General features: G+C 35.4%; 1 protein-coding gene across 1 annotated transcript; it reads right to left on the minus strand.

Moving 5' to 3' along the window:
- Positions 1-2,291: 2,291 nt before the first annotated feature.
- Positions 2,292-16,286, minus strand: LOC145985894 (tubulin epsilon and delta complex protein 1-like). Its single transcript, XM_083120029.1, has 6 exons — positions 16,055-16,286; positions 11,710-11,800; positions 10,402-10,619; positions 9,832-9,972; positions 6,545-6,721; positions 2,292-3,118 (listed from the first exon to the last, which is right to left on the minus strand). The coding sequence occupies exons 1-6, from the start codon at positions 16,172-16,174 to the stop codon at positions 2,663-2,665; spliced, it is 1,203 nt and encodes a 400-aa protein (XP_082976155.1). The 5' UTR covers positions 16,175-16,286; the 3' UTR covers positions 2,292-2,662.
- Between the last annotated feature and the right edge of the window lie 891 nt (positions 16,287-17,177).

Raw genomic sequence — 17,177 nt, forward strand, 5'->3', positions numbered from 1 at the left:
GGACTTGGCTGCAAACAGATTCATTCAGGAGGCCTAACTTGAAATCCAGATTTTCCCCATGTTGAGGGTCTATGCTATGCTCTACATTATTTTTTTCTTTTTACTGCCTAGAATACATTTTCGGAGTGTAAAGATTTAAACATTCATTTCAGAGATTTCATTGGTCTGCAATTTTGCAGTAAGACTTTTAAATTAATATTTCATAGCTTGGGAGAGGAGTGGTGATAAAATCAGAAAAATTGTATTTATGATAACCACCATAAATGGAAATCTTTTGAGTTGCAATTTTTATAGTTGCAAGACAACTTGAAGATTGGTCTCACATTGTATTTGAGAAAAATTGATCATGTACAAAGATAGTAGACGACAGGCCGGTTTAACATGTCTTGCGAGAGCTTTAAATTTGACTAGGTTACATTTTTCTAGATTAAGAAGAACAAGTCTCAGCAATGTTACGGCATCACGTGAGATTTAAGTTTTTAATAAAAACTCTGTAATATAGTGTGTGTTTTAGGAAGGGTGGGGGTTAAGACACCAATTTTGACACCACAATAACTGCAGCAAATTTCGAGGTTTTTGGCTGAAATTAATCACATCTAGATACATCTCAGGAATGATTTTGTTTCTCAACTGCATTTGTTCAAAGCATTTCAAGATTGTAGATGAAAAATGGAATTTTCATATGCTGAGGTAGATTCCAAATTCTGATGACACTTTCAAATGCCTAACCTACATTTCTCGATATTAAGAAAAGAAATTCTTTTAAGAAATTTAGGGCATCACTTAAGCTATAGTTTGATAATAAATGTTTTGAAATATAGTGCATGTTTGGGGAGCATTGGGGACCAAATTAGGGGTCACTAATGTTTTGACCATGGGAATTGCCAGTTTCATTGCAGCCAGATATTTTGGAGGGTGTATAACAAGGTATTTCATTTGAACGAAATCAGCCAGACAAATAAATATGGCAAAATTATAATTTGTCATGTTAATACACGGAGAAGTTGCTTGAAACATCCAGAAAAAAATGGTAAAACACAACTGCGATAAACTGTGAACAAACTGCATTGAAGCAGATTGAAAACATTGTGTTGCATGGTATTTTTGGATTATTTAATGGTCTATCGAACATGAAATAATTTAGATAAAAAATGTGTTTGTAGTTGTATAGACACAACACTGCATTCACAAAATAATTTCTTTCATAAACTGAAGTTCAGAATGGAATATTCACTAACAGTATTTACTAAAAATGTGTGCATCTTGAAAATCATATACTTTTAACATGCTTAAATTTGAGTATCGTTGCAGGGGGAAGAAAGTAACAAACCTGATTGATAAAATTAAAAATCTCACTGTAAAAAAGTTACAGTTATTGCTTTCTTTTCTGGGAAGAATGGTTACAGCACTATTAAAGTTGATTTGTTATGTTACTGTGTTCATCATAACAACTACTCAAAATTGTATTATGTTCATAAACTATGATGCATCCACACATACACACACAAATGCATTTCTCTTATTTGATTTGGTTTATTTTACTTCTCTTTTGCTCCACATTTGGCTAATCACGAAGATGAGAATGAGCGATGATATGATGAAATTGATGGAGAGACAAAGAATACCCATGCTCAGGCCGGGATTCGAACCTGGGACCTCTGGCATCATAGGCATTTATCTTGTTAAAATAAAATATTATTAGTCCACACCTAAAACGTGCCAGTATGGAGGATCATTGTTGACTGCAGAAAAAAAGCACTGGTTATAAAATATTTTGTACCCCCCCCCCCTTTCCCCCTGGTAGCCTGATTGTTGGATACACCAAAGTATGTTATTACCTATTACACTCTCCAGGAAGAGTAAAATCAAACCATTGGACAAATATTTTAGAACAGAATATGTTAACAGAAATGTTAAATAGTTTTTGATTGTCAGCTTTACCCTGACTCATCTATCTCTGGAGCAAGGTCACACATAGCATCAGAGAAGGAGAGGAAATCGAGTTGGCAGAGTGAAGGCTGGTAACTGCAGTCGCTTACCCCCTCCAAACAGTCCAGTTCCGTTTCCTTTCACGTGTTCATTGGTGAAACCATCTCGCATCACTACTTGCACTGAGACTTGTTTTTATTCACCTGCTCAAGAGATAGTTGGAACAGGGTATAAAGCAATACAAACTGGATGTTACGATACATTATTACCACGGGAAAATGTATTTCATTTTTAAAATATATATTTTTAAACATAACCTGAAAAAAAACAATAATAAAACCCAGTTGTGCCAGTTTTTTTTCTTTCTTTGAAAAATCCGGGCAAAATGCCAACCCTGTTAAAAAACAATGTAAAATAAGAATAATACAAATACTAGACTCCCTTTTCCTTCAGATGGGCCTTATCTACAAATTTATGGAAAGTCATAGTAGTTAAGACCACATGTGATCAATATTAGGAACAGCGCTATTATCACTATATATTATATTATCTTTCAAGTGTAAGTTCAATACAAAAATATATATTTTAAGGCAATCATAACAATCTCTTGACTACCAAAACTACGCTACAGCAATTTTTCTGTTGCATACACACTGCACACAATATCTCATATCTCATCACTGAACATCCATCTTTATCCACAGTTATAAACTTTGCCAAAATTTGTAATGGCTCATTTTATTCCCTTCTTTTTCGAATCGTCGTCTACAGAAGAACTTGATTTTGGAAATAGCACCAACAGATTTTTTGCTTGCTGATATACTTTGCACATGCTACTGTTTATATCTGTTGCATTCTGTGCACAGTGTTCTTTTGCTTCTTGTAACTGAGAATGTAACTGCGAGAGCCAATTCTCCATCTCCTTGCTTGGCTTCTTTGATTCATGGACAAACTTAGGAATATTAAGTTTTACATCTTTTACTTCAAATGGCGAGAGTAACGAACCACAAATTTCCCTTGCACTAGAAACACAACCATCTTCTGTCCCCATAAAACACTTTCCATTGCAATTCAAATGAATGCCAAGTTCAGATCTAATAGCGGTTAACACTAATAATATATTGCCTTTATCGCTCTCAGTGGTGGCATGTACAGCTTGGTTATCCAATTTTTCTTTCAAGACACTTTCCTACAAGAAAGAATTATATGAGATCTTTGTGACTGTTAGGTGTTGTGTCTTGACATGTACATTTCTACTTTAGAGTAAAGCAAGGACAAACCTATATGAAGCTTGTACAGTACTTATACATGCAGAGCATTGTGAATGTACCTTACAGTCATGTAGTTTTTTACGGAGACTCATTCAGTATTTCAATTAATAAACGTTAGTCTTAAATCTAAAAATTGCATGGTATTCTACAAGTGCCAATGACAATGATATGTCACATCTAATTTTCTTTCCATGTACTTTTTCCCATTAACCTTTACTCTTATTTTGGTCGATTTTTCAACCATCGAATATAAGGGCTACTCGTAATTTGGTTCAAAAATCGACCATGCAGCTGATTACAAAATTCCTGTTTTTTTACTATATTGATACCTTTCTTTTAGGTCGGAAACATTTACAGTGGGTTAAACGAAGCTTTGGCACGTCATGTGGATGCACCCCTCCTCCCCCGACTCCAAAGTTATGTATGGAATTTTAAATTTGTACACTTATTTTACAAAAAATATTATAACTCGTAGACTATTTAACCAATCTACTTCGGGTAACTTTTGTTTTGCAACTAAAACATCAGGGCATGCAACCGTGCAGAAATAAAAATGCCAAAGTCAATAAGAGAGGTTGGGTGGGCTGCGGCCCCCAACTTTCAATGAAAAAATCATAAAAATGGGGAGTTTGCCCCTCTTCCCCCACTATTTTTGGAAGGAGATGCAAGCTTTAGCCTTATTTTCAAAGAATGGTCCTTTCTCAACCGAATGAAAGTAATTTCATGTTCCTGGGTGCATTACATTATCAAATATGTGAAACAAACTCCCCTTTTTTATGTTTTTTTTTCATGAAAGTTGGAGGCTGCAGTCCACCCAACCCCTCTTATTGGCTTTGGCGTTTTGATTTCTGCACAGTTGCATCCCCTGATGTTTTAGCTGCAGCTAAAACAAAAGTTACCCAAAGTAGATTGGTCAAATAGTCTAAGTTATAACATTTTTTGTCAAATAAGTGTATGCATTTAAAATTGCGCCAAAGGCCTAGGTGAAACCGGGGTTACTTTCTGACGACCCCCTCAGCAGAGTAAAGGTTAATCTCATTTTAACACATCCAGGAGTTCCAGATTTTTCCTGGGCATGGGTGTTCTTTGTGTGTCCCTTCATCAATTACATCACTCATTCTCATCTTTGCAAATAGCAGAAGAGCGAAGTAAAACAAACCAAATCAATCAATTTTAATATCCACCAAAGTCATGTAATTTTAAGTTTCCCAATGATGACTAATGTTTATCAGTCAAAACAATGATTTTTTAAATTATAAATCAGGGATGAATGAGAACAGATAACTGCAAATATTTTTACAAAAATTTGCCCAAGCTGACTGCCTGTAGTTTACTAATCCAATATAAAAATTGACACAATGATTCATTGGCATCTTTAATTAATGGACATAACCATAATGGATTTTGCCCTAGAAAAATTAACTATATTTAGACATTTATTTTATAAACCTAATGTATTTCAATTGAGACTTTAAAACAAGCACATTTTAAAAATATCTAAGCAGTAAAATCAATTTATTAATTAATACAAAATTGGATTAAAAGTAATTAATTTTTGCACTGGAATGTCCTTTAAAGAAGGCTCAACTGGTAACAGCATGAATAACTATGCAACGGCTGTTTACCATATCCCTGCAGATTTTCAAATTCAGCTAGCAACAGTGCAAAATTTATGTCATGTTTATTATTCTGATTTAATGATACACATGATACAGAAAATACACAAATATTACTGTACTCTTTAGTTTTTTAAAAAGTAATTGAAACTTCCATAAGTGAACTTGAATTATTTTTTTTAAATTTTCAAACTCAATTTAGAAATTTAAGTGGCAGGTGAAGATTTTCAGGCACCCTGTATTTTTCTACCCTGTGCAGAGGCGAAGTGAAATTTATGCATTCTACCTCTCAATAATGAAAATATGAAAAGGAGAAGGACATTGAAATTTTATGCAAAAATTCATATGTGGCACTCCTATATGGCCCTATTTTAAGTAACATCACAATTTTTCTTGGAAAAAATTGACATTTTCAAAATGTATTAAAAAATATCAGGGTGGCCACCCTAGGACCATGATAAAATTCAAGTATAATTCCTGGTTTTCAAGGTGAACTTTCCAAAAATTCAAGGGTACAAGCAGATGTTTTCTGTATGTCAACCTTACATATTCAACCTCATCCCCCCCTCCTTTCTCACACAGCAATATAAAGGATCTGTGTGATTCCAATGTATCAAACAATTCTAAATTAATTCAAAGTCAAATAAAAGGTACATATATTTAAAATATTTAAAGTGTGAAGTTTAAACTTGCCATTTCACATTCGATATACATCTACAAACACAAGTCACAAATTTTATGGGATATACTAATCTACGAAGAATTGTCAATTGCGTAAGAATTTCAAACTCAAGTTTAACTAATCAACTTCAAGATATCTTGCAATAATGTTCTGTCTGTCATAGATTGTTCTACAAAGAACAATAACAAAGTAAACAGATTGAGAGAATTCTGTTTTATCTTGCATGCAGCTTTCTTTTCCTTCCTTGATAAAACTAAGAGCTAAACTGTAAAAAAATTGCCTCGTTGCAATTTTTCATGCCTATGGAGAAAAATTCACGCTGATTTCCCGGAGCCAATAATTCACAGAATTCCCGGCGAGTAGCCACCCTGAATAAATATATTGTTTTGTTATTCCAGTAAGTCATACCTTCACATGGATATAAATTAACAAAGGAGAGAACTGAAATATCATCTCTGTTTCCAAGAAATGATGTGTTAATTGCTGCCACATGGTGCTAGTGCTGACACTAAAGATTAAATTGGGACCTGACCCAATGCATTGGGAACCTTTGATTGTAAGTCTTAGTCAAGTCCCAGCATGCATTAAAATCTAAAGCAAGAGATTGCACAAGTCTCTTGCCAATACCCTTTGGATAAAAAAAAAAAAAACAGACAGATCAATTGAATCCCATGATTCCAACATTGCCAGTAGCCAAACCTCAACTATTTCTCACCATATGCAGAAGACATAAAAGGTTCATCAAAGTTTTTTTTTAAGGCCACTTTTTCCTCAGATAGGCTAGTTGAGGCCAACTACAGTTTAAAGTGGCATCTGAACCACTGCACAATGTTCCTCCACCAGGAATCAAAAAGACTTCTTGATTGCAAGGCAACAGCTTTAGCCACTGATCTCTTACATTTGTTCAGAAGTGGCTACAAACAATAGGCATGCCTGTTCCTTGAAAATATGACATGTGACTACATGCTTCTGACCAAATAGATGCTTCATCTCATCACAGGACTTCCAAGATGGATATTTTAAGTAAAAGCCAAATCAGTACTTACCATCCACTGCCAGAATACTGAGCTCTTTTGTCTCCACTTCATGTAAGTCTCCAACAGATGGATGTCATCCTTGGTGTTCTGAAGATACTGTGCCTGCAGTTGAGCATTCTGGACAAGTTTTGTTTCCCATGCAGAAAGGTGCTTTAAGCCACCTGCACCCTCTGTTGCTTCATGGATCTGGAACATGACAAAAAACAAAGGGTATAAATGCCAGGCATGGATGATTGATTGGTATTCTTTCCAGTGCTGGCTGATATAGGTATCAGTGTATTGGAAAAATTGGTAATACTTTTACCAATCTGGTATTTCTATAAATAGCCTGTAATTAAGAAAAACTCCACCCTTTCTTATGGTTCTGAAAGTAAATCTCTGAATATGTAGTTTACCCACTATAGTCACCCCACTACATACATAAATCAAGGAGGCGGATCACTTATTCAGGTTCATCATGGGTATTTAATACTTTAGACTATCATTATCAGTAAATTTTATGTCGATATTGTTTTTAAAAATTTCACACCAGTCCATTCCTTTAAGTGACTGAGCAATTGGCCCACTGTCTCTCCATTGAAGCCTGGGCATGTGTCCCTTCGTCAATATCATCTAATCAATATTCATCCTCGGAGCCTCCCCAATGGTGCAGTCGTAATGTCATGGCCTTCTAATTAAGGGATTCCTGGTTCAAACCCCTGTGAAGGCACAATGGTTCTAATTCTACTCAAAACTATAGCTTCAGGCCCAACTGGCTTATCTGGACAAAAAGTAACCTCAAAACACCATTCATCCTCATTGTGCCAATTAGTTTAGAGAGGTGGAAAACCAATGTAAAATAAGAAATATAAAAATCCATACCACCTCCCCGCCACCGCCGCCGCCGAGCGAGCGAGCGAGAGAGAAAGAGAGAGAGGTCACATGATGAGACTAAATTCAATAACATTAAAAATGAGCTGATAATACTGCATATCATAATCTTCAATTGATACTCTCATACATATGCATAACAATGGCAATTGTGAAAAATTCAGAAAGTGAATATATTAACAAATATACATACAAAAATAGACTTTTGCTTTGTATTTTATAACAAATCTAAACATACAACAAATAAGAATAATGTGCATATCAGAGATACTTATATATGGGCGTCACAGCAGCTTCCGTGACGTCACAGGATTAGTCAAGTATAGTCCATTTACAACATTTCACAAAGTGTAAATTGTAAGAGTATGATATTTAGTTTTCTGAGTGAATAGTCCTCTCTTATTCGTTCAGAACGTTGCTTTCACCTGAAGAACATTTCAAATGTTATATGACATTAGAAAATACGTAAATAATATTGATAAAAGTAAAATCCAATCTTTACCGTTCTGCATAATGTACCCTTATTTTTCATATTACCAATGAAAAAAAGGCCATATAGATAAAATATCGTTCTACAATTAGAACTTACTGTAAGTTCGTAAAGGATTATCATCGTTAGTATACGAGTGCTATTAAATTGCTGTGGAATAAAAACTTACAGTCCAAATTATGTATGCAAGATAATTTGTAAATGTTTACATATATAAGGCTGAGGAAAGAGCTTGTAAGATTGGAATTTCGTATTAAATAAGCTTTCCAACTTCAGAAATTTAATTCCCGTACATGTTTAATTTTCTAGAAATCTGGTAAATATTTGGATGCACAAGTTCCCGTGGTTTGGTTGTAGTTTAAATTTTTTTTAAATCATTTTTTGCATTAAAATCTTCCATGCAAGCAAAGAGAAAAAGTGTACAAACATTAATGCAACAAACGTACTAGCCTAACCTATTTGCAATACCTAGATGCTAAGAACACCAATCTTAATTGATCTAACAGTAATTCAAGCCTATGAAAAGGGATTTACGAACACACGGAAAATTAAACTCTTTGAGAAAATTAATGCAACATGCAAGCAACTTTACTTTAATTAAGATGTCCAAAGGAAAAAGCAGGAGAACACAATAAACCTCATGCTATCAGGAGATTATCGTATTCTAAAGTCCTTATAATTATACCACTTTCAGTAAACAAGCTAGAAAATGGTAAAAACCAAGAGACAAGTTATTTTTCAGGATAGAGCGTACATATCAGAGCGTGTTTTATTCATCCCTAGCAATGACAATTTACTTCTAACTGTACCTGGACATGTACTGAAATTGTGTCATGCAATATTCACTGACATGTAAAATGATAATTGCATTTCCTCCTTGTACTTGTGATATTAAGATCAGGTTGAGATAATATCTCGCTCTCCTACTTTTCCACGGAGCATAAATGTAAATAAAGCAACTGTGTTACATGAAATCACAATCACTGACTATGCAAATGTACTAATCGTTATTCTTTACATAGTAAATTTTCACTTTAGCAACTTTCTATTTTAGCAATTTTCTACATTTCCAAATACCTTAAATGTTGGTGACACAAGTACATGTTTTTATATAGTTCACTAACTACATCGCAATAATCAAAAACGTATTCCTGTTTTGACGAAAATAATCCACAAAGAATGAATATGACTTCCATTACTGAGTACAAAGGTACAAAATTATTCACAATGTATTTGTGAAATAGGCTTATAAAATTGAACAAAGTCGTAAAATTATATTAATATACATTATATTTTTTCACATCATCATCAAGCACATAATTCTTGTAAACTGGAACATAACATGAAGAAGTAAGGCAATATCTTCTATTGTTACTAGAAAGTAAATGTGTTAAAGATGTGACTCTTGCAATTTGAACAGCACAATTTTAGACAACGTATGATTATATATAACAATCAACATTTCTTAATGTTAAATAAAGGAATATATTAGTTACAAGGTCAGCATCCATGTGTTTAATATTACCATTCACCTATGTTCACAAATTCTTAAATGTCTAATACTTCGGACTGGTTGAACACAGACTTTTTTTTACTAACATATAATTAAATGTTGTACTACATACAAATGCAGAAATTTACATGTAACTGATCAGGATACACCTATGTTTAATTTGCGATAACAATGATTATTCTTACTCTAAACTAAAGAGATTTACAAGAACTCTTTATTGTACAAATCACTCATTCAAATATATGTATTTCTCCAAAATGCACAACTAATTCTTTGACATCATAAGTCCTTCGAGCATCACAGGTTGCGGCCCATATACATTAAGTAAACACATCTCGGACGCCCCAATCTGAATGACAGAAGAGGATGGAGGCATTGAAAAACAAGGAGAAAATAAAATGTTAAACAACAGCCTATAATTACCCGAGTAGTGAGTTGCATCCTGTCCACATCTGCTCCTTTGATGAATTTAATATTCTGCTTGATTCTTCCAGTCAGCCAGAGGATATACCTGAGTTCATCCTCCAGACTTCCAGCACTGTGCTGGAGCTTAGAAGAGAGGCCCTGCAATAAGAATGTTGGATGTAGTACATTAACACAGCGTAGTATAAAACTACCTAGGACTTTGGTTTTTTCTAAACTGAGACTCACTATTACAGCGAATATAATGCATGCCTATTGTGCTTTCTAGATTACCAGCAATTCTATAGTTAGAGGCATAGGCACGCACAGACTAATTTGTGGTGTAGTGTGTGTAAAAATATAGATTTTTAAAGAAGGAATGAATACATGCAAAAATGTACTTCTAGTTATCTGTATAATTTTCCATATACAATTGAATCACAAAATTAGACAATAGTATGAAAAATGATGAAAGGTAGATGAAATTATTGCAGTAGCTCTATTGTGTACACAAATGACATGTGCATTTTCTCTTGAAACATATTAGAAACAAGAGAAATTATAACATAAAATTTAACCTTACAAACTTACCAGTTCCTCACTTCTCTTCTCCCACTCACTGTTCAATGTAGAATGCATGACTCTGTGAAATATCAGTGTGTCCAGGGCATCGGTGCTTGCAAACAACCATGCCAGAGCAATAAGGAGTTCCCTGCTTCCACTTGTCATGTTAGAAGGAAGGCAGTAAAATGCAAAATTTCTGTAGCCCAGGCGAAACAGATACAGCTTCACCGCACTCACAGTGCTTTCTGTAAATAAACAACAACAAATAACATCCATGTTTTCTTCAATTCTAGTGTTATGAATGATGGAAATGGGTGTGCTTTGATAGATTGATTTGGTGTAAGTAAGTAAGGCTAATCGAGACTGGACCTACAGTTAAAGTGGGATCCGAACCACTATGTGCCTCCACAGAGTATTGAACCCGGGGCCCCTTGATTACAAGGCGACGATGCTACCACTGTGCCATCGGGGAGGCCAGAAATGGGTGTACAAATGGTGCAACTTGATTGATGTGAGAACAGACATGCACATGCATGATCTGGATGCCAATCTGCCATCCATGCTGACTTATCAAACAAGGATGATGCCCACATTCCTGCAAACTATTGATGAGCTTCACAATATTTTTCCCATCATTGATAATCCACCCTACAGTCCTGATCTTGCATCTTCAAATTCCACGTTTATTTTTTTTTTAATTTTGCAAGTCTTTGGGCAACAAATGAATATCAACAGGCATATGAGTTCTATGATCTAGACAATTGCTTAAATCTCTATGTGGGTTACAGACAAACAAATATGTGCATTACTAGTATAGGTAACTATTAATTGAATAAAGTTTTCTTTCATTCATAACAAAATCAGTCTTACTTAGAAATGGCCCTCATATAATACCAGCAGGAAGATATATCATACACACCACATAACAGAATAATCCACTGTATAAAAATAACTACATTCCAAATTTGAAAAGAAGATCAACAGAATATGTTCATGATATATATATATCGTATGTATGTATATATGTATATGTGTGTGGAGGGGGGGGGGCACTAATTCAGCAACATGGTTCATCTTCTTCATTATGACAGTTTCCAGCCATTTATAAAAAAATACTATTCCCAGATAAAAATGACAACCCCTCCCCCCCCCCCCAATCACTTTGAATATAAAACACACACACTAAATATGTTTTACTGATCTTCACAATCTTTTTCCCAGAAAGTTAATGCAAAATCGAGAATATTGAATTCCACATTTATTTCAATGGCTGAATTGTGACAAAATGTTAAGAGCAAAAATGAAGGAAAACACACACTACTTAATTCCACTTACCACTGCCTTCTTCTTGATACAATACTTCCAGTCCATTACAATTCTCAAGGTGGAAAATCAACTTATGTAACAATTGCCAGAGAATGAATACCTATGGCAAACAGAAAAAAATAAAATTAACATTAGTACTACATACCTAAAATTATTTAAAGAAAAGATGCACTATATAGTATGGCTATTAAAAATCTACGATATCTGCAAAATTCCTGGTCTAACTTCCATATGCTGGATAATTTTTAACAAGATAAGTTAAAGGTAAGGGTTCCGATTATTTTATCATTCTTTTCAAATTCTCCTAGCAGGAAGACTAATTATCGTAGAATTTTGGCAATCACTGTCACACGAATTTTGAACTGTTTGGATTTCGAAAATAGTTATTTATGTTCAAAAAACAACTTAAAAGTTACCTTATGCAAGCATGTGTGCTCAAGACTACTAGAAAGAAAGGCTGGGGTCACGCCTCTTTTTGCGACTGGCGTGAGTATGACTTCATCGGCGGACAAAACCCAGATGAGCCTTTACCCCATATGGAAAGAAATGTGTTAATTGTTTCAAAAGGTTGACCTGTTTTTTTTTTGCTCCTTTTTTCTTGTATTTCTGGATTGTTGGGTTGTGAAGTGTTGCCGTTTACAGTATAATGCCTTCAGTGAGGTGTTGTGACGTGTCTCCGATGAAAAAATAAAAACAGGGATGAAAATATATAACTGAACACAACGCATCTAACAAGACTTGTTAGTGGATTGCGATACCAGTAGTCTCATTACACAATATCAGGCTACCATACACTTCAATTGGGTTACAATTATTAGAATTTTAAAAAAATATATATTGTAATTTATAATAAAGACTCTTACGAGTAGTAAAATATTGTTGGTATTGAAGAGTTGAATCTTGACCTTCTCCAAATAATTTAATTCTCAATCGTCACACCAAAATTCCTTCAACAGGTCTCTGCCTCGTCTCGTGAAAATTCCATCTCTTCTCGTGTCTAGTCTGGTTAACAACACTAATAATACAAAGTAACTGTTATAATTCCCTTGGAAATACACAACTTGCTACTTACATACGAGCGATGCTTAAATGATAACGTAGTTCAACTTCTGTCCTCCATTGCTCTATTCAGACAAATTTTCATCACACCCCACCTCCAAATTTAAGTGGAAGCAACCAACTTCCACAAACCTGCCTGTGGTCACCCCTGTTAGACATCCCACTGATATTATATATATATAAAGTGAGCCCAGACTTTCTTTAGTTCCATGTGCTAAGTTTTTGTTCAGTCGAAAGTTGTTTAAAGTGTTTGTGACATAATACACACAGAACTTCCTCACATTCCTCCCAGTGTAGTTCAAAGATTTATAAAACTCAGAACTGTAATCCGAATAAGGAAAATTAATGAAGAAATAAATACATCAATAGTCGAAGCAAAGTTACCAAATTGAAGAAATTAAGTGAAAACAGCTCCTCTCTCACTCCTAGAAGAGAGCAATAGATGAGGTTGTTTTCTTTTACATATTTAACTTATCCATAATTTTGACTTTCTGCCTTTCTTTATTTAACAAAATGCATGACCAGGCATATTAACTTCAATTTTGCATGAAATTTTAGGTTTCACAGAGAAATGTGACGACCTAAAAACTACTGATGCAATACATGTGTTAATAGCTGTATAATCCAATTCTGAAGACATACATTATCTCGGATCCTAAGTGAATCTGTATATTCAGTCCCAGCTAGCATCTGGGTATAATGACGGCTCTTATTTGTTCATAATTTCTACATTGATTCCGCTGCGAAACCGTGGTGCAAAGCGATCTGTTCGCCCAGTGACGTCACGCTTTCGTCAAGGACCACGTGATCAAGTATGGCCCCAGCCTTCTCCTTCTAATAGTCTTGATGTGCGCTTCCCATAAACAATGTATTTTCCGTTGACAAATGACTAAGTATTGTAGACTAGTGGGAATTAATGTAGTAGTAAATCGGAATCTTAGTAGAATGCATTAGGGACTTTATTTTAATGCTAAGAGAACCAAACCTAACTAAGAAAGCATATATTGAATAAAATCTTAAGTAATCGCTAAAACTCTCCAGTATGTGTTAACAGAAGCACACCGATCTCAACCCATGTTAAAATTGCATTCATAGCATGATGGAATTGCAATAAAACAAAAGGAACTTGGACCTAAGTTAAATGTTTGGAAGATAAAAATTTAGTGTTGAATAATCTTTGAAACTTTAAGAACGTAACTGACCCTGAAATATTAGCTTTCAAAAGTATGTTGTCGAAGTTATTGTGCTTGTACGATATATACAAGCTGTCAGGAGCCTTTTTTTTTCATGTTAATAAAAATTCAATATACAAGAAACAATTCAGGCAATCAAACCTAACATATTAGAGGTAGTGCCAAAGTAAGTGACAAACTATACGTCAAAGCATACAGCAATCCATATTTTTGCCAAATTCTCAATTTACAATCATGGCACAGAACCAATTTTCATATTCTTAAACCTCCAGAATTTTGGGTAATAGTGTCTTTCCATGCCAAAGTGTCACAGAAAAAAGGCATTATCAACCCAACCCTTTCCAAATTTACTGTTTTCTCGCATACAGATTTACCTTAATGGATATAACAGATACAAAATTCCAGCCTCAAAATGCTCGAAGTCCCGGGTTCGAATCCTGGCCTGGGCATGGATGATTGTGAGTGCCCATTCATCAACTTCATCATATCCTCACTCATCCCCATCTTTGCAAATTAACCAAAAGTGGCACAAGAAGTGAAGTAAAATAAAGCAAATCAATCAATCAATGAAAATGCTCAAAGTTTTGGAATATGGAGGGGGAAATTTCTATTTTGTCTAGCACCTTGTCAACTTCAAATGCTCATAACTCAGTTACTACTGCAGTTAGAGATGTGATTTGTGGCTCATTGGGAAACATTTGAAACAGCTTTTAAAATTAAACATAACATTTTATAGTCATGGTCAATGGCCTTAACCTTTGATTTGAATATCTGAAAAAGTGACTTAATGAATTTTGGAAAAAAAATATTTTGTGCATGAAAGAATACTCTAATGTTATGCCAAGTTTCATTTTGGACCTTCATCCATAGGTGACCTGATTGTCGAAATATTGCAATTTAAAATTAACATGTCAAAAAATCTCACGGTAACAGTTTACTATCCTTCGGACACCTATAACGATACTAATCTGATATTCCCCGGACAGATTTCTTCATTTTTACAGAAGAAACTACTTACAGTAATAAGTTCCCGTAACATTGTCTAACATCTGGAAGATGTTTTGTGTGATGTAACGGATTTCTTCAAATTTAAGAGTTTGGGGCAGGTGACTGGCCAATTTCTAACATGCCTTTAACAGGGACTCTATAGATAAGCCGGGGAGCCGGAGCGGAATAATATACAAAAATATATAATATATATATTTTTGACATTACTACTTACCTATCTGCTTCGCGGAACATTCTTTAAGGTGTATTCACTTTTCTTCCCGGAATCGGTGGAAATTTTAAACTAAAAAATTATTTTCGTTTGAAATTTTTGAGTCCAAATTTCCCACCGATTCCGGGCTCCGCCCCTGGGGTAATTGACCTACCGCACCCAACCGCTAACGTGGCCCCGCCTCTGCTCCGGCTCCCCGGCTTTCTCTATAGACACCCTGTTAAAGGCACGTTAGAAATTGGGCGGAGATACCTACCCCCAAAAGAGCCCCAAACTTTTAAATTTGAAGAAATCAGTTTCCAGGATACGGAAAAATTACCTGAATTTCACACAAAACTCCTTCCCGATGTTAGACAATACTACAGGAACTTATTACGGTAAGTAGTTTCTTCTGTAAAAATAAATGTGTCCGAAGGATAGTAAACTAGTACCAAAAAGGCTTGCGTACCATGATGAATAATCGGAATTACATAATCGAAACTTGGGCCTTATTTTTATCTTGACGTTCATTTTTGTATGAATGAAGCAGGGCTGCCTTTTAGCTACAAGTCCCGTCCTGCTAAGTATGTCCATCGCTCATAACGCATTACACAGTGCACGGCTGAATTGACACGTTATACGATACATCCTAGTGTTTTCTTTGCATACACGTTATTTGGCACAGAAAAGGTTCCCAGCAGCTGCAAGTTAGGACCGCTAAAACAGTGGTAGGGCGGAACCAATTAATGTCACAATTCATGATTATCGCGACTTAGCCGCGCTTTCGATTTCACACTCAGCTTCAGTCTTATGAACGTTTTTTTTCTCTTCCTCCCATACCTTGTGTACAAAGCAGAGAACATGCTGTAATTGGACCAATCATAATGAAACAAACTCAACTTACAACATCGTCTCCATTCTTGTTGAACTTCGCAAGCCTTAAGTGTTCGGGCTTAATACTAATGTCCAGTAATAACTTGAATTGTTTACATATCAACGAAATAACATTTTTTATATCGGCCATTGTAATGTTCTCTGATTTTTTACGAACATTATCGCGCCATACTTATAACCAGCCACCACATGATACTTAATTTCTTCACCACAATCAAATTACGTCCACTTCTGATCATCGAATCACCCGGTCAGGTAGTAAAGCCTGTAAGATGAGTCCATCACCGCAAAGTAACATATAATAACGCCTTCTACTTCGAACGCTGCATTTCAGTCTTATTTGGAATACTTACAAGCGTGCCCAGATTAGTGCAGAAAGTATTTTATTAGCCTTCTTTTGCCGCAGAGGAACGGATATTTCTGTTCATTGCAGAGCTGCATTGGACATTTTGTAAGAACAAATCCATAGAAGGAGTACAGTGGAATGCATAAGTATTACCACGCAAATTGTTCACTTCCGTGTATATTCTTGGGGCCCGTTCCGCAATCACACGAGTTAAACGAGTTATGGTAACTGGCCGTTCCATAAGTGCTTCCGTGCGTTTCGTGAGATTCATTATGCTGTCCCAAAAGTCGCATTCCGTGCGTTTCGTGCAAGAACGAGATTCACCAAACGCACAGGCCAGGAGGATGGTTTGTTCCGTGAAAATCGTCTGCTCCTTGCAGACAAAGCGCGTGCTGATGGATTCAAACTGCACTAGTTCGGAAAATGTATTATAATTTTAACAGATAGCGATATGAAGCAACATGCACAAGATGAGTATGCCTTGACCGTTCTTAGAATGTGATTAAAATGAGTAACAGTGTCCACAGTAGAGTTTATTTTTGCCATAAGGACATTCCTTCCGCTGACGCCATGCGGAAACTTTCTCTAAACAAAACGCTGCGCCTGCGCTTTCCTAGTGTGTCCCATAAGTCCGTATCAAGTCTGGTGCCACGCACGTGTCAGCAGTAAGAATAAGCTTCAAATTTGCTCCTGCCACGTAATTCGTCTACTGAGAGGATGTTACAAATCTTAAGAACAGATTGAGATGAGAGAAATGCAAGTTCATGATTAGTGGGAACTACGAGAG

Source organism: Lepisma saccharinum, chromosome 3 (assembly GCF_977018435.1).
Source record: "Lepisma saccharinum chromosome 3, izLepSacc3.1, whole genome shotgun sequence".
NCBI classification, from domain to species: Eukaryota; Metazoa; Arthropoda; class Insecta; order Zygentoma; family Lepismatidae; genus Lepisma; species Lepisma saccharinum.

What these genes read in the sequence shown, in the direction of transcription:
- LOC145985894 (XM_083120029.1), bottom strand. Translation starts at nt 16,174, where the DNA reads ATGGCCGATATAAAAAATGTTATTTCGTTGATATGTAAACAATTCAAG. An exon ending in GTATCAAGAAGAAGGCAGTG is followed by an intron (nt 10,620 to 11,709) that starts GTAAGTGGAATT and finishes GTTTATTTACAG; the next exon opens with AAAGCACTGTGAGTGCGGTG. An exon ending in AGAAGAGAAGTGAGGAACTG is followed by an intron (nt 9,973 to 10,401) that starts GTAAGTTTGTAA and finishes TTCTTATTGCAG; the next exon opens with GGCCTCTCTTCTAAGCTCCA.